Source organism: Heliangelus exortis, chromosome 26, assembly GCF_036169615.1.
Source record: "Heliangelus exortis chromosome 26, bHelExo1.hap1, whole genome shotgun sequence".
NCBI lineage: Eukaryota > Metazoa > Chordata > Aves > Apodiformes > Trochilidae > Heliangelus > Heliangelus exortis.
Window position 1 is genome coordinate 1,158,547 of NC_092447.1, and position 25,166 is coordinate 1,183,712.

Sequence of the window (25,166 nt, forward strand, 5' to 3'; positions counted from 1 at the left end):
AATTCATTTCCTTTCCAGAGAGGTATCAATATCCATCTGGGCTTCTAAAGACATCTCACACAGAAGAATATTGATTTCTTAAACCTGAAATGAACTGATTCAGTTGTTTCCAGAGGGGCATGACTAAACTGGAACCCAGCTCAAATGCACAGGGAATGCAGCAAGCTCCCCACTTTGAGGGGCACAGTAATAGGGACAAACATGGGGTGCTCAGCAGCTGCCTAACCCACACAGGCTCCCTGCCAGCAGGTACCAAAGGTGACCCAGTGTGGGTACCTGAATAGACCCTCAGGGATACAAAGATTGCAATTCCATCATCTGGAGGGACACAATTCATTAGAATTGGCTGCAATAAATAAATAAATAAGCCAGGCCTGGCCAGCACCTGTGTGTAGTGGGCTGGTAATGTGCTGATGTGAATTAGTAACTAAGTGTTAGAGTGCACTGCAGGGAAGCCTCTGTCTTCCAAGATAGGGCTCCTTGGCATTCCTGTACATTCTGCTAGATTACAATAAAAAAGAAACACACAATGCACTTCAGAAACTATCAGGCCAGACCCTTAGATCATGTCAGGTGAGGTACTTGGGATGCAGCCCATCATTTTTACACCTTATTGCTAGCTCATTCTATTAAAATTACAGTGTATTGGGTAGGTACCTACAGCTATGTTCAGAGCCTGAATTTCCCAAGGATAGATTTAATATAATACAATTACAGGTGAGCCTATAACCAGGAATGGCTCCTTTCTCTGGGATGACTAACTAGCTTTCATGCACCAGTGCAAGGCAAAGAGTTAATCACTTCCCAGAAGGTAATTCTGACCCTAATAATTCTATTTGCCCCTTCTGCTGATGAAAGTGAAGACTCCCTCTGTACTGGAAGTGAGTACAATTAAGAGTCTGGTAATGTTACTTCTTTTGGCAGAACAGATGGAAAAAATAGAGAGCATTCAAGTTCCCAAGGCCCATTATGACTAATCTGCCTTCCTGAGCTTCAAGACTTTTATTGAGAAGTCAGATATAGGTCTGCCCTGAGAGAAAGCATCTTCTGCAAAAAAATGCTAATATGCTGCTCCGTGTATTTATAAGAAAGGTGGCACAACACTGAGCCAAATGACTTTGCAGCAGTCCTTGGTGAAGGATGAGAGAGAAGTCCTGCCAATTGCCATTCAGATTTGCACAGGGATCCATCTTGACCTTTCTACAAATATTCCAGCTGCTAGGTGCTGGTAAAGGGCTGAGGAACAAATGGGAGAGTGGTCTGTAATTAGACAGGGCAAGAGGAAGTGGGCCTGGCATTTCAGACCTTGACTGGGCTTCTGATGACTGAATCTGGAGTGTGACAGTGGCTGCAGGGGCTGTAAGCACTGTAGGGAAAGGACGTGCTGGGGCTGAATATCCTGGGCTTATTGCTGTATTTCTCTGCCTTTCCTCCTAACCTGCATGGCATTCCCTTCAGAAGAAGGGCATTTTTTAGCAGTGTTTTGAAAGAGATGCTTTGCATCTTCTAGCTAACAAGTACTCCACTCCTGCACTGTACCCAGGAGTGTTCTGCACTGTTGTGAGTTTTTGTGTGACACATTTACGTGAGATCTGAGCACCATTTAGAAGTGTATGTGATGTACTTTTATCCATCAATTGATGTTAAGGAGTTTGGTTTTGTTATACCTGAAGGAAGAACTGTGGACACTGGAATAGTTTGCTCTGAAAATCTTTGTTGAATGTTGATGCCAGAAAAGCAAAGCCAAAAAGATGAGCCAGACACAGAAGACAAAGTTGTGATATAGTTGCAGGGAAGCTCATCCCACAGTTCTGGACTCTTACCCCACTTCCAGTGCTGTTCAGATGACTGAGTTTTCTGTTAAAAAGAAAAAAAATAGAACACATGTTGAGGAAATATTGCAGAGCACTAACAGTATTTTTCCCCTGGAACTGTACTACACTTGCTACATCCCTAAAATCAAGGAGGACATGCATCCTAGGAGTGATTTTCTACTCCATATTAACAAGTAACAACCCTGCAGAACTCTCCAGTTGCACAGAGCTGCTGTTGAACAACCTCTACCCAAAGAGCTTCCTGAGCAAACACAAACCAGAAATGCACAAAAAAAAAAAAAAAAAAAAAAAAAAAAAAAAAAAAAAAAAGAAAAAAAAAGGTTATACTTGCCGTTCCGAAGTTTCATTTTATTTTGGCTTCAGGTTGAGGATTCAGGTTTTTTATATGGTAGTTTTTCCTGTTATTGTGCTTTATTATCCTCCATGAATCATCTAACTGTAGGGCATTTATTGAAATTCTTGATACAAAATTCAAGGGAAAAGAATCTCACTTTAAACTTCATAAGGACAGCTACAGAGGCCAATTAAAGCCTCCTGCAGTTTTCACCAGCTGAGGATGCTGTTCTTCACATTACAGACTAACAGTTTAGGTGCATTTCCAGCACAGGCAAGGGATGTGGTATTTAACACCATCTTCCACCAGCCCAGCCACAGCTTTATTTCATAGCTTTCTGGCAGGCAGAATAAAAGCTGTTTTCTTTAGTAGGACTAGAAAAATGTGGTGGCAGAAACAGAGAGATATGTGTCTTACAGGCAGCTAACCACATCTTCACTGTAAATCAAAAGGCCCAGGCAGATGGCAGAGCCAGTGAGGCTCAGAGCTCAGGAATTAAGTCACTTACTGGTTACCAGTTACTGAATTGCTGCTCTCTTGACTCAGAGTGCAGCTGACTCCTTAAAGAGGACAAAAAGTGGACAAAACCAGCATTTCCAGGAAGGCTTGGAGAAGACAAGAGTCTGGTCTCAAAGAAAGCATAAACATCTCAAATAAGTGTTGCCCATCCATTAAATAACTGTGTTTCTTCAAATGGACAAAAATCTCCCTGTCCCAGTTTGAAGATGAAATCAGCATTCTGGATAAAACAAAACCAGCACTTCCTTCACTGGCCTGAGGAACAGTCAAGCACTTCAGGGGAGTACTTCCAGGTTACTACAGCTTTACATACTGTTCCTGGGGTTTGTGCTAAAGGTGTCAGCACCACCATGCATCTGACTCCCTTGGCACTGGAACATTACTTGGACAGCAACAATTTCAATACCACCTGGAAAGTTTAAGAGAATTCTGTTTGACTTAAACACTAAAGATGGCTGAGAGAGACAAGAGGACACACATTTCACACCAGTTCATGTATGCAGTGTCCTAAAGGGATCAGTGGCTCTGATGCAAAACATCTGGGGTTCCACAGGCAGAACAGGCTGAAAGCAGCACTCCAGATTCACTGCTCTGTAGAAAATCCTCCAAGGATTGGCTCTTTTAAAAACCTAACGACAGAGATGGGTTTCGTTACATTTTCTCTTTGTCTAGTGCTGTTTGGTAATACAAAATTACATTTAGAGAAGAGAATCAAGGCATTTCTGGAAAAAAAGAGAAAAGCTTAATTTCAGAAACAGCCCTCAGATTATGGTCTCCTGATGCTGTGAAAGTTAGGTAGTATAAAAGACATTAAACTATAGGAAGATATTGAAAATATCACAACGGCAGTCACACTTCCATCATCCCTTCAGGACCCGGTTTCCCTCGGGATTTGGGTCGCAGGGGTCTGTTTGCCATCACAGGGAGCGTTTAAACCAGGAATTTCAGCCTGGGGGGGAAGCCAGACCGTGCCGAGGAAGGGCTCCTTAACAAAGAGTTTTTTTAACTCGGGGTGTGTGTGTTTTTGGGGGGGATCCGCTGCTGCCCCCGGTCCCCCCCCCCATCCCGCTCTGTCCCTCTCCCGGTGCTGAAGTCCCCGCAGAGCCGCGTCCCGCACCCCCGGGGCAGCCGAACCGCAAAGCATCCCCGGGGGAAGAGATTTCTCCCCGGCGTGAGTCGGTGGGATTCAGGAGAAGGAAACTTCCCCACCCTCCCACTCCTCCTCCTCCCGGCAGGAGAGGCAGAAAGGGAAGCGCTGCGGGAATCGCATCCCGCGCCCATCCCGGGGAGCCGTAGTGGGAACAGGTTGGTGCGATCCCGCCGTGGGAGGAAGGGGCGGCTCTGAGCAGCCGCTTGCCAAAGCTGGGCTCTGGGAAATGGAGACGGAGAGGCTGCTTTTCCACCCAGCAATGTGCTGAGAGAAATGGGCAGCGAATTACTGCGGGAGAGCTTTGCTCCGGAATCGCCTCTTCCCGGGAAGCGAACGCGCTCCCGGAGCTCCTGAAGTTCTGGCACTCGCCAGCTCAGCCTGGGCTTAACCACTGCAAGTTCCATCTCTACCAGTCCCAGTTTGCAGGGGTCAGGCAGGTGATCTGTTTCTTTTTTTCTCCTCTGCGTGTGCGTGAATACCAAATAGAAAAAGTCTGCTGGAAAGCCTGTGAGAGCTGGGGAAAAGGCACGGTGAGGAGTTGTGGTGTTTTGGATATATTTGACACAAAGTACCTCCACCTTTGCTCAAGAGATTCATATGGCTTGAAGGTAAGCAATGCGTGTTTTTCTTCTAGAAATACAAATGTTGTGACTATTCCGGCAAGGGAATAGAGAGAATAACTGTTGCTGTAATCACCACTGCCTTGCACCGTAAATAAAGACAGTAGGAAAAGAAAATATTTCTCATTATACCAAATGATCCATTAAGCTGTTCTCTTCTGAAATACCGTAGGTGAAAACAAGTTTTCAAATTTAAAAATGCAGAACTCCTTAATGTTTTCTTCTGATCCACTAGCTGCAAAGCAATAAACATTTGTTATTAAATGCTAAAGAAGTATTCAGAGGTACTAAGAAGCTAGGATAATTTTTAGAAGATTGATACTTAACATTGCTCTCACCCAGACACAATGGAAATAGACTGACAGTAAAAGCTGGAGGAGGAGGATGTGTAGATGGGATGTAATGCAGGTACATTCCATTTCCCCAAAGAATGAGACTGTTCCAACAAATTGTTTGAGGGAAAATACTATTCTTTTAAAGATACTAATTCTTTTTACATATGGCAAAATTGTGTCCCTTAGCATTTCCTTCTCAGCACCAGTCTTGATGTTGAGCAATCTTTGCCAGTGAAGGACTGGAGATGTCTCACCCTTTCATCTCTCACCCTTGAAGGAAATCTTTCCCAAATACTCCTCTGAACACTGCAGGCAGATTTTGGGGAAGGTTTACAACAACCTTTGTGGCATGAAGGAAGTCTAAATACTTCCAGTTCACATATTAAAATTTTTCCACTGCCCCTCAGTTAGAAGTTCCATCTGGCAAAATCCAGTCCTTCAGAAATGAAGTCGGTGGAACCTGGGGCTTTAGGGTAGGAAACCCAGACTCTAGGATTGCACTGGGTCCTATTCAGTGCTGAAGTATTTTTGCTCAAAGTTGTTGAGTGTAGGTGGATTCTACACAGATTCTCAAATGTTAGTTCTCCAGCCTCTCTCAGCCCAATTTTCCCACTTGGAAAGCACTGAGCCATGGTGCTAACAGCATGGGGAACATGAATCACCATTCTTTGAGTTCAAAATCGGAAAGAAAAATAACTTGATTGCTTTATAAATAGCCATGCATGACACTATATTGTAACTGGTCAAATAGGTTGCCCATGCAGTTCACTGCAGAATTGTGTGAACTGTGGATTATATTTCTTACATCCTCACTGTTTCACGTAATTATTCTTAAATTACACAATGGTCAGAAGATCTCATAAACCTCTGCTTATGGGTTTTTATTCTGTTGAAGTAGAAGTCCAGGAATTGCTCATGACAATAGAAGAAAAACCTCTCCATTGATGACATTGCTAACTTCATCACAGCAGTGCAGAGCACTGTCTCTGTAGGTTTGGAGGATTTTTTTCCATCAAACTTTTTTTATACTAGGGAAATTCTGTTACACTAGAAACTTTGTTCTTTACTTCCCATACTTCTGAACAGAGTTTATACAAAAGAAATTGCCACTGATTCATGCACCATGTGATTATCTTTTGCTTACAAAGACTGTGTATGGCATTATAGGCAAATATGATGGAGAAAAAAAACAAAGAGAAGGGCAGGCTTCAGGTCTCCTGACCATTTGAGATGGTAACACCAGGAAGAATAACTATTTTAGCAGAACACACATAAATTAATCCACTGTGTAAAATCTGCCAGGCTACAGAACTTCCACAAGCACAAATGCATTGGGATTGAGTGTGTGCAAAAAACAAGCTCCAGCTTGGTACACTGTAGCATTTATAAAGTAAAAATGCTCAGACTTTAGAGAGAAGAATGTGAAGCCTCAAAAGCCACCTGAGGCTGGATTAATAGTTATTATATGGATCATACCCAGAATCAAACATCTTCCTTTTTGTTCTACGTTTTGCTTCTCTGTCACTTTCTCACTCTGCATGAGGGGCTAGGTCAGGATTTAGATTAGATAAGTGGTCACATAGCATCCATCATGATAACCCTGACCCTGCTCCCACAGCCCAATCCCAAACCACCACGGAGCCCACTGAAGTGAGCAGGTTACCTCCAGATAAATCTGCAAAGCAGAGGTGATTTATATACATGCTCTGCTCTCACAAGGGAATCCCAGCTTGACATCCACTCACTCTGCATGCACCACTTGCACACGAGGCAGCCAGCACAAAAATTGCACTTTAATCTTTTCCAGCTTTGCTGAAGTATAAGACACCCTCCTGGGAAAAATACTCAGCTTTTCCTTTAATGGCACTTCATTCTTGGCTCAAGGTATTCTCCTCCATCCTCCCTCAGGCAGTTACTACCATTACCAGAGGCTCGAGGCACTGGTGGGTTGGTAACACAAGCTACAGACATGCTGGGAAATGCAAGTGGAACAGAACAGCAGTGATCTGCAGCTGGGCTGAAAGTTCTGAACAGCAGCACAGAGCAGTGAGGACCTGTGACTGGGACTTGCCCCCTCAACCAAACAGAAAGGCCTAGCACATCAAGTACAGGTTCCTGTGTTCTTCTAAAATCCAGCCTTTGTATTAAATCTCCATCTCTCCCATTCTCTGTTTCCTTAAACCTTGGAATTATAATGCTTACATGAGCTTCTCATGATAACATTTTGATGCATCTCAAAATGCCACAGAGAATTGCTCTCCCTGTGGTGCAACTTATTCTCAGAAAGTTTAATTACCTGGTCTGCCTCTGCATTCACCACTGGATAAAAAAAGGATAACTCACAAAGCATGTTTTCAAAGCCCTTGCTGCCCAATGGGTCATTTTAATCCTTCTGGACAGACAAAAGTCCATACTGTGGGGCACCAAATTGCCCTGAGACTGTAAAAACCTTGAGGACCAGGTATGAACTGATTCATCTCCAGGCTTTCTCACATGCTTGGCACCCAAGATATCACGTGAAATTACCTTCTGAAGCTGCATCTGAAACTGGAGGAATATTTGGATGGAAATCCATCCAAAAATCAAGCTTCCTCTGGAAGACAGCAGAATTTTGTATTACTTGGAAGAGTCTGGACATTGTTATTTCCACTGTGTGAAAGAAACCATGGAATGAACTTCTGCTACATTTCTTCTTTCTTCATTTCCTTTCTTATCTTTAACATCCTTTTACTAGACATATTATTTTTCTCACTAGCAATATTATTTGACAGATATTACAGAGAAATTCTCTAAAAGAACAAGGACCTTTGAAAAATACTCATCCTCAAATGCAGAAGCATTTGTAGCTCTTCAGATAGAACTAAGATGGATTTGGCTCATGAACCTTACTATACTTTTATAATAGCTCTTTTTCAATTTCACCCTCTGTGCACAAATTTCTTCTGAACACTTAGGAGACGTGGAAATTAATGTCTGCTTTCTCTCATGCCCACAGCTGATATTTCAGTGCCAGGAGATGTAGGACAGGAAGCATGGTCACGTAATGTAATTTAGCTGCAAAGCTTCTTGCCACGGGATGTCTGGATGCCAAATGTTCCTAAATGCTGTTGACCTACGTTCAAGGGGACACCAGGCAATTTCAATTCCAAGGGAAAAAAGTCCACTGGCTGTTAATAAATGCACAGAAACCACACTACTTCAGTAAATATCTGAGATGCAAACGGTTGGATGATGGGAGAGTACTTGCAAAATTATCACTTATACTTGCTCGGTTCTTACACTCTTGTCCAGGGCTTTTGAATTCCTTTAGAGAAAAGGCACTGGACTGGCTGAACTTTGTCTGATGTCTCAGGGTTATTTTTTTAAGGCTACAGGAGAAAATTCTGGAAGTTAAATGTTAAAATAAATTAAGGTTTGGAATACAGAGGGGAAAGATCCGAACGATCTGTTTGAGATCTAACTTCACTGTATTTTACAAATAGACACTTTCAGTAAATCTATTTGCTTTTGGATAGCTCTTTAGGAGCACATGAGACTGATCATTTTGTGCCAGTGTTGCTAGCTAGAATCCCTGGGGAAGGGGGAGGCAATTGTTTAAGTCCTGTCAAATGCATCGTTCCTTCTGCTGTTACAAAACCAACCTATATTCAATCTAAAATGATTGCTAATAAGTATTAACTCCTCTACCAATTGTTCCACTTCAATCATGTTTTCTCTTGCTGTCCTTCATCTGGGTATTTTTAGCTTTATAATTTTTTAAAAGATGTGACTATGTGTTCAGTTGCTCCTTCTCTGTACATCCCTCCAATTATCGTGGTGGGTATTTTTCTCTCAGCCCTCTGGAAGGGGTTTATTTCTGGTTTACTCTTCCCTGTTGGTTTCCATGTGGTTATGTGGGAGGCTGCACAATCCTTATCAAAGCAGAGCACCATGATTAGTCCATTCAGAAAATGTAAATGCAGCCTTATGTGCCATGAAGTAGTGGAGAAAAGGAGATAGACTGTGAGGAGCAGTGTAAGCAGTCAACAACACAACAGTGTTCAGCCCTGGAGGTAGGGCCTGGATCATCACAATAATATCCACACTTCAGATTTCTAATGGAGCTAAATAAACATACAGAACCCGTGCTGCTGTCTGGGGAAAGCTAATCAGAGGGCAATCTAGTCCTGCTGAAGAAAGTGAAATCCACTTCCATTGTGCAGCCTTTGCAGCTAACATTCATTCTCATTTGTATCTCCCTTTCTGTGCACGTCCCATTATTTATCCCAAATTTCAGGCCCTCAGCTGTTTCTGTCTGAGATGCCCCAGGAGCTGGAAACAGACCTAGTAGTTAATAAATACATGTGTGTGATTTTGCTTCACGTTGCCAACTGCCAACACTGAGGATGTATCAGCAAAATCAACACTATTGAGAATGCACTGTGCAATTTGCAGCTTTATAGAAAAATGAGCTCTTCACCAACATCTCAGGTTTTTGAATCACACTCCCCTGAATGCTGCAGCTGAGACAGAATATCAGAAAATTTCAATTCATTACTCCTTATATTACACCCTGCAAATTACTTGTCTAAACTGAGTCCTCACCCCAAACACTATTTGGGTATCTCAGGCAATTTTGAGCTCTAGAAAATAAAGATTCTGTCTGTAACAGACACCCTTCCGACCTCCAGTTACCTCTGGTATTTCAAGCTTTTACTTATTTGTATGGCAGTCCACAAAAATGTGATTACCTACAGGATTAATGGAGTCTGAAGTTGGATTTCCAACCTTTCTGTCCATTTTCCCTGGTGACCACTGCAGACAGCAATGCCTTTGAGTGACAGCCTTAGCTACATGCTTGGGGATCCAGCATTCTCCCACGTCAAAAAGAGCTCAGTGCCTCCAGCCAGCCTGCTTTCCTTTAGATGTTTACCCACAGATTTAGGAGAGAAATTTTAGTCAGTCATGCTTGAAAAGCTACAGTTTTAAAGATCTTATTAACTTAAAAAGCATTAAAAATAGGAACACCACACACACCACCCCCCATATGTATGATTAAACAGCAAGAATCACCCTGATCCTGGTATGTGAATAATTTCTCACCCCTATGAGGTTATGGATGCTCTAAAAATGTGTTTGTGATAATACAAGAATACTTGAGCTCACCTTGACTCTGAGAGACACACAAGGCTGGGTACTGAGCTAGCAGCACATAGCTCACTGCCTTAAATAAACTAATATCAGCTTTACATAGCTGTGTATTTCCTCCTTCAGCTACAAAAAGTTTTTTCCAGACCTGTCCCAGCCCCTTGTGTTATAAAAGTCTTTTTTCTATCCCCTTCCCCAAGACCGATTCAATAATTTCTCCACTAAAACATTTTGTTTAGCAGCAAAAATTCTGGGTTCAGAGCCCCTGACAGGGGGAAGTGTTCCCAGAAGAGAGAGAATTTCTGCCAGTGACATTTCACCATTCCCTTGTTCCACAGCACCAGGAAACTGCAAATATTCTCTCTCGAGTACAACCACACACACTTCCTTTGAAAGATGCTTTAATAGTAAAAGGAAAATTATTCATTATGTAGGAGGATGTTTGTCTACATGTCTGTCTTCTAGTAAGACAGAGGCCAGTGCCTGCTGGAGGTTATTGTTGGGCTTGGGTGCTTATTTCACCTTCAGCAAGCAGGGCCTGGGTGTTCAGATCATGCACATTTCAGTTTTAGTCTTCTGCACCCCCTCACTGATGAATTGCTGATGAATTAAAGAGCTGCTGAAGACAGCACTGGGTTTAGTCCTGCCTTAACTTTAATTAAAAACGTTAGTGGCTCCTTGTAACCTTTCATCTGAAAGAGAATCTGTTCCCCCCACCCCCCAGACGGGGTGGAAATATGCATGACTTTCTGGAGCTTTGTTAATGACTTTGTGGCTCAAAGGAATATGGAAATAATAGGGAATTGATCACTAGAGCAGCTCCAGATGACTGAATTACTCACTGCAATCCAATCAGCAACGTGGTTTCCTCTCTGGCCCTCTCCTGCTGCTGTTCTGGGGGGTTTAAATTTACAGACTTTGGGGGGCAAAATGGCTGTTTCACCTACTAAAGCCTTCTGCCAGGGCAGATCTTGCAGAGGTTGCCAGGGCAAACATGGGATGTGGGGTACCAGGAGAAAATCAGGTCTGGTCTGGGTTCCAACCAGCTCTCAGATGAGCAAGTTCTGGTCCTGCTTATAAGGGAGGGTCCAGAGGCATCAAGTGAGCAAGGGAAACTGTGGCTGCAGACCTGGGGGGGCCAATCCATTCTCAGGCTGTGATCTGCACATGTGCTGTACTTAAGAGTTCAGAATGTTAATGAGCTTGCTTGATTGCTAATGAAGGCCTATGGGAGAGCTTCAGTTTAGATTCCTCTGCCCCCTGGAGACAAGCAGGACAGGGAAAATCTTGAGCCACTTTTCTAACACCTTAGCTCAGGACACAGCAAACTAGCAGTGCATCCACCTGGGAAAGGAGTTGTACCACGGGTGAGGAGAGCAAAATGCTTTCCTGGGGGCTGAACTGCTCCTGCAGATTCTCTGAATTCTTAGAAGAGACACACCGAGATGGTTATCTTCTTCCACTGTCAAATTTCACAAAATATGGGAAGACTTAATGTATAGTTTAAGAGTCCTCTGCTCTTAGGAAGCCTGTTTGGCACCAACCATTTGATTCCAGGGGCCAGGCAGAGAAAAATACACCCCCCAAATGCATAAACAACAATCTCTTCCCCCTGACCCCAGTGTAACCAGAGGAGCATCTTTCTTTTGGAAAGCAGGATAAAACCACTGGGTTTTATCACTTGGCTGGCAGAGGGTTCAGAAAGTAGGTGGCCTATACAGAGTGGGAAGGAGCTTCCAGAGTAAAAGCAAGCAGAGAACAAAAGCTCTGTTTCTTAAGACACATTTGAAATTCCTCTTCTCCACCAGCAGCAGGGGGAAGGTTGGTTTCTCCCTCTGCCTCCAGAAGAGCAGGGCAGGGCAGAGCTGTGGAGCAGGCTGGGCATGGGGCACAGATGCTGGATTGCCAGGGCAGGAGCAGAAGGCAGTGATTGACTCTCCCTGCCCTGCTGAGGGATCTGAGTCAGGCAGGGGCAACATCCCATGGGGTTATCTGATCACAAATGACACTTCTTGTCACATTGCATCTTTCATTAGCTCAGCCAAAAGGCTGGGGGGGCTCAGGGGAGGGGATGCCTGGCTCCTTTTTAGTCTGATTCCCTGCTGGATGTTGGAAGGGGAGTGGCTGTCCTCAGGGACCCCAGGGAACAGAGGGGTCACAGCACCATCGGCACAGGAGGATGTGCCCATGGTTTTCCCCAGTGTCTGAAATGTGGGTGGCACCAAGAAATGGGTTCTGTGTGGGTACCAAAGACAAGCCCATCACTCCCTGCAAGTTCACTGTCTGCAAAATTTACACTCTGATTTTTGTTTGGTTGTTTTTTTGTTTTGTGTTTTTTTTTTTTAAATTGATTCCCTGGCATTCTCAGGTATAATTCTGTTTGAAATATTGCATGTGGCTCTTTCTCACACACCTGCTTGAGATCCAAATACATATGTTACTATCTATACTAACACAAGCTGAGGGCCAAATCCATTTGAAATAATGACAAAACCCCCATTAGGAAGAAAATCATTCCCAGAAGTATTAATTCTTCCAAGAACACAAGCTTTTGTATCACAACCAGTAACAGTGAAAAAACATCTGCTGCAGAATGAATTTCCACCTCCCTAAGTAGAGCACACTGAGCAAAGAAGGGACAGGATAACAGGACTCCAGAAAGGAAAGAAAATTGAAATATATGTTACATGAACCATTCTGTGTATCAGCAGGTTAGAGAGAGAAGCTCAGACAAACATTTGCCATGGAATGGCCACACTGCAGAGCAGGAGCCACGAGGCTCTCCTGGCCCTTCCCAGCACCATGGCCACAATAACAGATCCTGATTTACAGAACCTGATGATCCAGCCCAATTCCTCTGTGGCCACATGCCCACTCTCTGGAGGAGATGTAAAAGGATAGGTCCAGAACTGGGGATGTGTCCTCCTCCTTCTCACATTTTGCCTGCAAAGATGACAGAGGTGGGATTTAAGCTGAACCGTGGAGCTGATTTGGGTCAGAGATTAAATGATTAAAGATCATTGGGATTTGAAATTTGAGGAGCAGTGGCTGATCTGTACAGGAGGAATACACGGAGCCTCCCAAGCCTCTACTTGTACTCAGGCACCAGGAGGGACAGGGCAGGAATTAACCTGATGATTTCTTGAAGTTTTAAATATGGGGAAGTAACATTTAGAGCAAGAAGGAGTCACATGAACGTAGTGCTGATTGACACATTTCATCAAGTCTTCTAAAAGAATCTATTAAAGGGGACTTAATGATAAATATTAGTCATGTATGGTTGGGGGCAAACACTCACAAAACCTAACAAAAAGAAGGGGCAGGAAAAGGGGAAAAGGGAACGTGGAGAAAGCTCTCATTTCCTCTGGAATTCACTTCTTTTGGCAAACATTTTTGCAAACAAGCTTAGAGACAGGAGTGGCAGTGAAAAGAGCAGATGTTAAATGAATGTTGGATGACATAAGTGCCAGGCAAATATTTGATCTTCTACAATCTGAATTATTATTATTTACTTTTAATAAAGTATGACTGAAGGCCTCAGAGCTGAAATACCCTAATGCTGGGTGCTGCATAAACACAGGAAGCATAACTTGGGGGGAAAAAGGATAGATTCAACCAAGGCTTTAGCACAATCCATTTCTACCATCAAATTAAGTTATACACTCCAAATTCCAAGTATTAGCATGTAAAGAAAACATTAAACAGATAGAACCAAATAACTGAAAAAAAAATACTTAAACATTTGCCACATTTTAAACAGTTCTTAAAAGTAAATATTTTGTTCAAATTTCAGCTACCTTTATAGATAACTCCTGGGGATGAAAAGAGAAGAGATTCAAACTTTTCAGTTCCATAAAAAAAGTACCTGGATTCTCAGGTTGGGCTTACAAGCAAGAAACAGCCAAACTACTCCAGAAACTGCTTACCTTTGCACACTGCTCCCCTTTTCTTTCTCTTCCACCACCTCCCTACTCCAAAAAGAATGTGTTATTTCCCTTTTCTGGGATGCCTCAGCCACATTCTCATGGGAGCCCAGTAAATAGCACCAAGAAGCATCTTGAGCCCAGAGAGGATGTCAGCTTGACAGCTTTCTTGTGGCCCACTGAGTCCTAAGCTTCAGAGGAAAATTACAATATTCAGCAGGCAGTGTTCAAATTTCACTTAGACATTGATTTCTTTGGAGCAAATCTGTCTCCAAACACCTTTCCCATATAGTCCCAGGCTAGATTGGAATCACCTGATGGGCACATCTGGGTTGCAGCTATTGGAGGGAGCTTCAGGGCAGGAAGCAGGGCACAACCTACACCTTACAGGTGTTCCACATTATGTCTGGGGAAAAACCTTAGGGAATTTCATGTTGTTAAGGCTGACTGCAAGCATTTGGCATCAGGGCTCAGAGGAGCTCCAAAAGCCACAAGTCTTTACCAAACAGGAACCAGGTGCTGCAGTGACATGTCCTGGTGTCTGATGCTAGCTCAGATCAGGACTGTGAATATTTTATGCCCAAGGGTGTTTGCAAGCAGAATAAAGACTAAAAAGTGCATTACACCTTTGCTCTTTCTGACAGGGGAAAAAAAAAAAAAAAAAAAAAAGAAAAAAAAGCCATTTTCAGTGATTCAGGACATCCAACCTAGCACAGAACTAGAAGAAGAGCAGAGGGCAGACCGGGGACACTTTTCAAACCTGGTGAGCTGGTGGTATGAGTTTCTGGAGCCTTTTACTGTCCACTTCCCTGGGTACATCTGTCTCTCCATGACAGCAAACTCTGCTTCTCTGCTTACTACACATTTCATGTTTCTGATCTTGCTGGAAAGACAAACAGCTTTGCTGCTGCCAGTTGTGAACATCAGGCACTTGCCAGAGAGATGCTGTGCTTGTTTGCCACAAATGTAATTAGATGATCAATCATGAGGAGCCAAGGAGAAACACCAGCACTGCAAACAAAGGTTTTTCAGTTTGCTCTCTGAAAAGAGTGGGGAGTTAACTGCAAAGGAGAGGAAAACTCTGGGTCTGCATTAACCACCTCTCTCCTGGCTCCCTTTTCCCTGTCATTCCCAGCGGAGTAGCAGCCATCCAGATTTCCCCTGGCTGCTGAAAGACATCTGGGATGCATGGGACTTGTCAAGAGCTCTGATGGCAACACACTTCTCAGTCATGCTCCATCAGGGGCACTCAGGGAAGCTCATGTCAAGGGGATTGGTGCAGAGCCAGGTGTGTGCCTGACCTGAGAAGGGGAGAGCAGCAGAGATGCTCTGGGTGATGCTGTGGGTGATGCTCTGTGGGATGCTCTGGGTGATGCTCTGGGTGATGCAGGCACTGCTGGCAGCAAACACAAGGCTCCAACCTTACTGCTCTGTCCTGCCCTTGACCTCTCTGTAAATCCATTATCTGGATTAGCTCAGCCATACTAAAAATCCGTGTGGGAATTAAAGTGGCTTTACTGCAGTTAATTCACAAAGGAATTTGTTCCATCTCAGGACTCTGCCCACATCTGCATCCAAAGTCTCAGCTAAGCCCAGGACTCTGGCAGTGCAGGGTGAAACTCAGTGGGTGCAGAGCAAGGTGTCATTCCTCCTGCCTTCTCCCTGTATTTATGATCCCTTCCCTCTGCCTTCATCTGGAAATGCAGGTGCTGGGACAAATGCAGTGGAAATCAATCTCTGATCCAGTCAGCTTTCCAAAGGGCTTCTTTCTTCTCTACTGAGAAGCTCGCAGTCAGCTGTAAAATAAAAAGTGTTCCTTAAAGCATACTGGAAGACTCAGAAGAGACTCCTATGGCCACCACAGTGTTTCCAAATGATGCCAGTTTGTGCCTGGAGAAATTAAGATTATTTTTAGGACTGAAAACTTAAACTCTCCAAAATTGGGAATTAACAGAGTTGTCTATATAATTGTACTTTTGTACCGTATGGACCTACACTAAATACAGCCTCTAATTGCATGTCACTAATTACACTGTGGTTTAGTTTCCCTGTTTCATGCAGAATATTTGGAACTAATTTTGTGTTTCATTTTCCCCAATTAAAGCTTTTTTTTTTTCTTTTTACAATAGAAACTCCAAACCTTTTTAGTTGCTCAGTGTTCAAACATAATCTTTTGACTTTCCTCATGATGACCAAGCTGCATGAAACGACAAAAATCATTGCTCTAAAAAATACGTTCTACTGAAAAAAAGAAAATCATGTTACAGAGATTGCAGAAGGAAAAGGAAGAGAATTTTTGCTCACTTTATCCAGAGCCTCTGTGTCCTCTCTAATTCCAGACAAGTAAATGCCCACGAGAAGCACATGAGAGATGAGCTGTAGCTCTGTATGGTTCCTCCAGGTCCTCCATGGAGTTGCAGTGCCCTGTAAAATGAGCAGGGCTGGAATTACTGCACACACAACTTTCTTTCCCTTCTCTCTGGCCTTTTCTCTGTGAAGCAAAATTCTGTTTTGTGAACTGCAGGCAGAGCTCAGAAGGAGCCAGAACGGGGCCGGGGAACTGATCCTGCACACATCAAATAATTCCACTCCTTGTGTACTTTTAAGATACTTTTTCTATGCTTCCCTATTGTTGGTTTGTTTTTTTTTTTCATCCTGCATTTTATGCGTTTCTGCCTTTCCAGGTAGTTTTGCATTATCAAAGGGCAATGGGAGAAAAAGAAAAAAGGGTTGCTGCATTTAGAATTGATTTTTCCCCTTCACTCTGAGTCACAGAAGCTAACATTTAATTAATTTCTGACACTTTGACAGTTGCTAAGAAGACATTTGTAGAGCTATCAAGTGCTGCTGATAGCGCTGTCAGACAGACACTTTTTGAATTATCAGCTATTAAGGACCCATATGCAACAAATTTCCAAGGATTATTATACAAATTGCTCTTTGAATGAGAAAAGCACACAAAAGCTCAGTGAAACATAAAGAAACCATTGTTCCCAGGTGAATTTGATATTTGCAAATGTTTTGCTATTTTGATCACTTATGTAGTTAATAAATTGAATCCACTTTGTCTTTTATTAAGAAAATTAAATAGCCTGCTTTGGGATGTCTGAGAACATGGCCAGATTTTCAAATCAAAGTGGTCTCAAAGGAGATGCAGCTTGAGAAACATGGAACACTTGATTTTAGGAAGTGCTGAGCATTAAAAGAGGTCTTTTCAAGTTCTCTTAAACCAAAAACCAAAAGCAGTCATAATCCCCAGCTGCTTTGAAGCAGCTCTTGCCTTGACTCTGGTTGTGCTCTCTGAGATTTCACTGTTCCTTGATCCATCACAAGCACTCACTGCACCCATCCTGCCCTGGGAGGCCTTCAGCAAGCCCACCCTACATCAGAGCCAAAAGAGCCTCACCACACACCCAGGATGCCAGAGCCAGTGGCCAAACCTACTGCAGTCTCATTGCAAAAAGAGAATTTCTGGTTTTCATATGGTGGCAGCAGACAAAGCCCCCAGCACAGACACCTGCTGCCAACCTCTGGCAGCGTTTTGTGGATTAATTTTCAGCCACTTTTTTTACAACGTGGACATATGTGCAGTCAGCCAGTAGTCCAGGGGTTTGCAGAGTCCTGATTTCACTGCTTGCATCAGCTGCTGGCATCTAACCCCATGGACACTCAGCTCTATCCCTGGCCTGCAGAAACCTGACCTAAGAGACAGCAGTTCTGCTGTAACAGAGCAGAAACCATCACCTCCCCTTCACACACCACATCCACACTTGAGCTTTGTAGCTAGTAACTCACAAACCTCTGTATCAAAGCAGCAAAATTTCTTTAAAACATTGTTTCCTCATCTCTGTTCAGTTCATTTTCACCCTTCTTCCACTTCATCCATAAAAAAATGCCTGTAAGCCTGGCATCTGACCCCTGGCCAGTGGAAACCAAAGGAAAGCCTCTCAGTGACAGCCTCTTTACTGTGTCCCAGAATGGCCCAGCTAAAGGAGCAGAGGACAGAGGACAGAGGAGACAGAGATGAAGCCCAAAAAAACAGAAGACACTTGCACTTACCTTTGCTACACCTGCATAAAACAAAAACCTGAGGAGGTTCTAGGAAAGTCTACAGCAAAAGACACGATTTGTTTGTATGTTACCTTTGGAAGAGTGCACTGCAGAGGGCCATTTGGCCAGACAAGGAATGATGGTTTGCTGTGATGCCAGAGATTTCCAAGGAAACTTTTCTGCCCTGTGCCAGCAGCTGCAGTGGCTCAGCACCCAGTCATGCCCACACCATTTTCCCCTTTTGCTCTGCAGCCTCACTGGAGGAATAGCAGAAGGCAGGCACAGCCCAGCCCTGACTTCAAAACTGCTGCTGTCAAGTTTCATTATTATCACAGTTAGGTTTAGAGTATTATTAATTTATTTATTTCCCTGCTGGAGGAAAAAAAAACACAAAACAAAACACAGCCCAAAGTTCCACGAAGCACAAGAAAAATAAACAAAGTGGGTCATGGCACAGCTGCCCTAAACTGTGAAGACCTAACACAGAGCAAGTAGTGGTTAGGGGATGTCAGGGAAACATAGACAAAAATCCCAAGCACTCTGCCTGAATCAGCTATAGCACAGAATAACCAATATCCCTGGCCACAGAAATCTGGGGGATAAACTGGAAATAGAAATTAACATCTTGCATTCCTGCATAATTATCTGACCATCAGCTCAGCCTCCATCTGGGTCTTCCTCACATTTCCAGCCAGCCATTGGTGCACAGGAGCTCAGGGCAGGCAGAAAAGGCTCTGGGGTATCCCAAGGGTGGGGTAGCACATGCATAATTTTATTTTTTACCTTTGACTGTCTCTTTAATATCTTTGTGGCAGGGTGAAGCTGGAACCTGACACTTTTACCTCCATGGATCCCCTAAACCTCTCTTGGTACAATGGTGACGTTGGTGACAGGAACTGGAGCAAGCCACTCAACGAGTCCAGTGCAGACCAGAAGCCTCAGTATAACTACTATGCCATGCTGCTCACACTTCTCATCTTTGTGATTGTTTTTGGCAATGTGCTGGTGTGTATGGCTGTGTCCAGGGAAAGAGCCCTTCAGACCACCACTAATTACCTGATCGTCAGCCTGGCAGTGGCAGATCTCTTGGTAGCAACGCTGGTCATGCCTTGGGTGGTCTATCTGGAGGTAGGTGACCCAGTTTTCTTTTGCAGTACTGAATGTTTCTGATTAATTGGTAGAGAAAGGGAAAGTTTAGCAGCCTGAGCACCAGCTACTTCAAGACCTTATGGATTTCCCCAAACAAAAGTGTTCTTAATTTCCTAACAGTCGGTCAGATTTTTCAAGGAAATGGACAAGACTGGAGATGAGAGGCTGACTTGAAAATCCACTCTTCAGAAGGCTAAATTACAATCCAATTGTACTGAAAATCTGGCCTTTAGAGGGGTCAAGAGTGAAAGGACCACAGCTCTGTTTCCAAAGCTGCGTAGGTGAACTGTTCATTTCCAAGCATAAGAAGAAGTCTGCAGCATCAGGAGTGTCACACCAATAAACTGCATCAAACAGTGATCAAAGCCCTGTTTTTGAAGGACAACAGAAGAGAAGGAATTTGTAGAAGTAGGAAGTAAATCCAAAGCTTTTATGTCACAATATATGAGAGAAAGAGAACCATAAGTGAGCTTTTCACATTGCTGTCACCAACCTGATTTCTTGATGGCAAATGAAAACCTGGCCAGGACCCTTTGCAACCCTCAATGCAAACAAATCCTCTGCCTCCAAACTTCTGAGGTTTCTCCTACATAAATGGAAAGACTAAGGGAGAGACCAGCTGCAGTGTACAGCATCTCCCACAAGCCTGAAACTGTGTTCAGGAAACATATTTTGCAGAGGCTTATATCTGGCTGGAAACCTTTACCTTTGGGCAAAATCTCATTAAAGTTACTGATGTAACTGTCTCTTAAGTGCTTTTTTAATCGCCGAGTATTCATCTGTCACTCAAGCTTCAATGCAGTCATTCTTTCTTCCTTCTTTATGCTGCCTATGGTTATGTATATCAGAGCAGAAATAACTGAAGAATAGATATCTTATTCATTCTATTTTCAAATGAAGTAGGACTCTATTTTTGTTAGAGGGAAATATACTTTTTTCATCACATGTCAAATACAGCAGTCCTAATAATTGCTATCAAACTTAATTGGCAAAGTTCAGTTTCAATATCAAGATAAGTGAAGAGAGAAAGGCTACTGGTAACTGGAAGTGTTATCAAATGTTCTTTGTCTTTACCACAACATGTTTTGTGTCAAAGAATTCCCACTCTGAATTAAATTCATTTTGTTCACACACACACACATACAAAACCAAAAAAGGTAAAGAATTTCTACTCTGATTTTTCAGACTAAGAAATGAAGGAAAGTTCCTGCTCCTCTAATGCTGGTCTTTGCTAGGTATAATTGCAAAAAGTATCTAGCAGAAAGCTGTAAGTACAATTAGAAGTGCTCAGGACATAAAATTACCATATTTCCTTCCTAACACTTTTTTGCAATGCTTCAGGGTCCATTTGAAGCTCCAACATAGTTCATTCTGACTTTGACTTGCACTCTCTTCTGTCCTTGGAATACAAGCCCAGGTTTGTGTTGGTGTTTGGACTGCCCAACTCAGTACAGGGGAACAGGATGGAATTAAGGCTGATGAAATCACACCAACCCACAGAGGAATGCACCACAGAGAGGTTTGGATGGAGCAGAGCACTTCCTTTGTGGCTGTGCCATCATTTGAGACCTTTAGACTAGACAGGACAACAACCTCCAAGGCATTCAGTGGCAAACACTCCCTGACACCTCACATGCCCTGATTCCAGCTGGAACTTCTGGAGACAACATTTTGATCTCTCTTGAGCGAGCAGAACTCCAGCTACCAGCAAGCATTGGTATCCTTGTGAAAAATTCTCCCTTTAGGCCCTCTCAGCAGCATATCCTCAGTGAGTTGCTTTATTGACCTTATTCTCTCTCTTTGCAGGTGGTTGGTGAGTGGAGGTTTAGTCGAATCCACTGTGATATCTTTGTAACCCTGGATGTTATGATGTGTACTGCCAGTATCCTCAACCTCTGTGCCATCAGCATTGACAGGTGAGGGCTCCATGGCAGCCAAGTCGTGTCAAACCTGTGGTAGCAAGTCACAGCTGTCTTTATACAGTCTAATTTTACCTGTGACTCAGAGACTTGAAAATGGTGAGAGTTGCTCTCTTTTGAAGAGTAATTAAAGGACCCAGCTGAGGTCTGAGCGGGGATTCCGTCAGAAGCAGGCGCCAGTCTTGAGAATGTAAAAGAAAATCTGTGTCTGTCCCCCCATAGTTCATGAAAATATGTTCCCCCATAGTTCAGTCCTTCTGTTCAGATACCTGAATGACTGAGGGGTCAGCAGGTCAGAGAGGGTGGAAGGCAAATGCTGAGTTGAACTGGCTCCAGCCTCACACCTTTCAAACCAGGGAACACAGATGGCTTGGAGACGTCTGAAACCTGACGTGCCCTCTGTTCTCCTTCTGGGCCAGGCTCTCAGACACAGTAAACCAGGTGTAATTTCCCCGAGAGTTTGTCAGCAGTGGCAGAATAACCACAGGCTGGGTTTGTATCTCCACACTGCAGGTACACAGCAGTAGCAATGCCCATGCTGTATAACACCCGCTACAGCTCCAAGCGCAGGGTCACGGTCATGATTGCTGTGGTCTGGGTGCTTTCATTTGCCATCTCCTGCCCTCTCCTCTTTGGCCTCAACAACACAGGTGAGTGCTGTGCCACCTGCAGCTGGCTACTGGCATCTTCTGGTGTCACTGGGTCCCCAGACAGTCTTTTGTTACCGGTCAGGAGCAGACATGAAGGTCAGGTCTTAGGTTTATTGGAGTGAATCCATCCCTGTTTCAGATGTCCTGTCCCACTGTCATCAGAGACTATTGCTGGCAGCTGCTTCTGGATCTCTTTCATCTCCTGCTGTTCCAGACCAGTGTTATAGACACATCAGAGCTGAGACAATGTAAAAGTTTAAGTAATACTTGTCATTGTTACAAAAACATTGGTTCCCCCCCAAAAAAAAACCACAAAAAACCCAACCTGAACAAAACAAAACAAAAACCAATCAAACAAAAACATAACCAAACCAAAACAAACCAGAAAACCCCTCCAATATTAGAGCTCATGAAAAGGAAAGCCATGGGATAAGTATTCACTGAGACAGAACAGAAAAGGACTGTCTGTTCTGCCATCAGTTCCATAGGAAAACAGGATTATCCAGCATGGGATCCATGCTTAATTACAAGGCAAGCAATAGCCAGGGACTTCAGACTCCTGTGACTCCCTGTGACCCAAGAGGAGTTTGCTGATCTGGTACCACTTCCAGCTGCCACAGTGTTCCCCACAGAACCAGGACCCCTCCCTCTCTGGGTATCTCTGTGCCTTCGGAAAGGGGGAGAGAAGAGGGGGAAGCGGGATGCCAGCTCCTGGCAGCAGGGACAACAAGCCTGAAACTTTTTGTCTTCCAGATGAGAATGAGTGCATCATTGCCAACCCTGCCTTTGTTGTGTATTCCTCTATCGTCTCCTTCTACGTCCCCTTCATTGTCACCCTGCTGGTGTATGTGCAGATCTACATCGTGCTCCGGAAGCGCAGGAAGCGCGTCAACACCAAGCGCAGCAGCCACGCACTGGACTCGGACATGAAAGCCCCTCTGAAGGTAACCAGACCCCTGCCCTGCTCCTGCCTTTCCCTTTCCTGCTCCTCAACACGCACCCTCCTTTCCCCCAGCGGCTGGAGTGGGTGGAACACTGGATGACAGAGCTGGACGCTGTGTCCTGGGCTGTCCTGCAGCCCCAGTGATGCTCTCTGGAGCATCAGAGGAGTGGGTGCTGCTCCCCGGGTCTCAGGGGATGCTTCACCAGCAGGTCTGCATTAACCAGGCTGCATTCCTCTTGGCTCTGCTGAGCTGGGGTTGGAGTATCCAAGACTATTTGCTGAGTCAGTCCTGTCGGGACAAAGAAGTGCAATGGAAATGGTTTATGTGGCTGGGGTGCAAACGACACCCCTGGAGATGATGCCTCTGCAGGGAAAAGAGCCCCTCCAAGCATGAGACGTGGCTGTCAGGGGAGAGCAGCTGAGCCTGTCAAGTGTGAGAACACTTGTCAGGATGCTTCCCTGGCAGCACAGGCTGAACTAAGGGTAGGAAGGTTCAGTCTCAGAGGCACTGACTCAGAGGTCAGTGTCCTGTCAGGCAAAGGAGGCAGCAAGGCAGGGACAGACTGAAACACGAGCAGATCTTTGTCTTTTCCTTCCTTTGGTGAGAAGCACAGGGGATGCTTTCCTCCATTTCTGCTCCTTCACTGTAGTTTTCCATCATCCCCACCACTTGATTCACACCAATTACTTTCTGCTTCGTGTCCTGTATTTGTATTTCCACCTGCCTCCCTTACCAGCTTCCCCTCCCAATTGCTTATCTGCCTGTGTAACCTCTGAGCTGGTGCTTGCCCCTTAGGACAAATGCACTCATCCAGAAGACGTGAAGCTCTGCACAGTTATTGTGAAGTCCAATGGGAGTTTCCAGGTTAATAAACGCAAAGTGGTGAGTGTTAAAGAGAAGTGGGGGCTTTCCAGAGCACTGAGCTTTCCCCTTTTCTCAGGATGCAAATTTAATTTATGTAGGGTGGGAGAAAAATAAACTAAGAACAAAGGTTACCATTCTATCTCAACATTTAAATATTCTTCCCATTCCTTAGAGTGAAGCAGGGGGTTTAAGATCATAGAGCTCAAAAAGACAGACTAAGCTCACCTAAAGATCAGCTATAAAAGCCATGACATTTTAACATTTTGTGTCTTTGATTTTCTTCTCCTCTCTGTTATTTATTTTAAGACTCGGACTGCATTGGCTTTGTTGGGTTTTGCTTGTTGATTGCATTTTTATTTATTTATATTCTGAAAAACTTAATAACATCTGTGGGGTGTGGAGACAGTGCACCTCCCATTTCGTAGCCTTTCTGTGCAATACAGGAGCCATTCACTCCACTTCTGTCGATTCTGTCTATCCCAAAGTATTCTTAACTGTAACCACATTACTGCCCTTCCTCCAAGCATCTACCAAAAAAATACAGGGAGGGTGAAGAGGGATTGGTTGTTCCTCAACATCATCCAGCTTCACTCTAAGTTCATTGCTCCTTTCTGTATACTTATTTGTTTTTATGGTGTGGACATTTGATTCTTGTCCAGGAGGTGGAGAGTCACATGGAAGACCTGGAAATGGAGATGGTATCCAGTACCAGTCCCCATGAGAAAACCACTATCAAACCAGCAGCACCAAGTAACCATCAGCTGGTCGTGCCACTTTCTTCTCGTCGGGGCACCAACTCAACCCTGCAGGCATCTTTGGACAGCCCTGGGAAACTAGAGAAGAATGGACACACCAAAGAAGCACCCCACACAGCCAAGGTCTTTGAGATCCAGTCTATGCCCAATGGCAAGATAAGGACCTTTCTGAAGGCTGTGCACAGGAGGAAACTGTCACAGCAGAAGGAAAAGAAAGCCACTCAGATGCTGGCCATTGTACTCGGTGAGAGTGTGCACTGGCTTCCTCTGGGGCAGGAAACCAAGGGGTTTTCCCTTGTGCTTCCTCTGGGGCAGGAAACCAAGGGGTACCCAGGGTTAGGGCAGCCAGCCTGATTGCCCAGCACAGAAATCATTCCACTGGATACTTTAGAGGTTGCCAATAGGAAAGCTGCCTCCTTCCCAGCCAGGAGCAGCTCCCAGTGCTGTACAACAAGCTCAGAAAGCTGCCCCTCTCTGGGGTGTCTGGATTGCCAGAAAACAGCTGGGGGTGGGGACAGAGAGCTCAAGGGGTTTTTAGAACACAAAAAGCAGCAAGAAACTGGCACCTCCAAAGGCCAGATTTCTTTTGATGTAATTGGTGTAAACATATCAGCAAAGAAGTTCTTTAGTGCCTACATATTTAAAATATAGAATACAAGACTTAAGCACACAGAAGGCTTATTCTTCAGGGAAGCATTTTCCCTATATATGCAGAAGACCCATCCTGTTCTCATAGCCCCCAGATTTGTCCAGCTTTCAAGCAATCAACCAAAACCTGTCTCTTTCCTTTTCCCCCAGGTGTTTTCATCATCTGCTGGCTCCCATTCTTCATCACTCACATCCTGAACATGCACTGCGACTGTAACATCCCCCCAGCAATGTACAGCACCTTTACCTGGCTTGGATATGTCAACAGTGCTGTCAACCCCATCATTTACACCACCTTCAATGTTGAATTTCGCAAGGCTTTCATGAAGATCCTCCACTGTTAA

At 44.1% G+C, this 25,166-nt stretch overlaps 1 protein-coding gene across 1 annotated transcript; it reads left to right on the forward strand.

The window, feature by feature from the left end:
* Window positions 1-4,266: 4,266 nt before the first annotated feature.
* DRD2 (dopamine receptor D2) lies at window positions 4,267-25,166 on the forward strand. Its single transcript, XM_071769055.1, has 8 exons — window positions 4,267-4,446; window positions 18,709-19,021; window positions 20,849-20,958; window positions 21,475-21,611; window positions 22,365-22,555; window positions 23,351-23,437; window positions 24,079-24,418; window positions 24,973-25,166. Exons 2-8 carry the CDS (start codon window positions 18,740-18,742, stop codon window positions 25,164-25,166), a joined length of 1,341 nt encoding a protein of 446 aa, XP_071625156.1. The 5' UTR covers window positions 4,267-4,446; window positions 18,709-18,739.

Excerpts from the sequence above, each read along its gene's own strand:
- DRD2 (XM_071769055.1), top strand. The coding sequence starts at position 18,740 with ATGGATCCCCTAAACCTCTCTTGGTACAATGGTGACGTTGGTGACAGG. Across the intron at positions 19,022-20,848 it reads CTTGGGTGGTCTATCTGGAG|GTGGTTGGTGAGTGGAGGTT; the intron begins GTAGGTGACCCA and ends CTCTCTTTGCAG. Across the intron at positions 22,556-23,350 it reads ACATGAAAGCCCCTCTGAAG|GACAAATGCACTCATCCAGA; the intron begins GTAACCAGACCC and ends CTTGCCCCTTAG.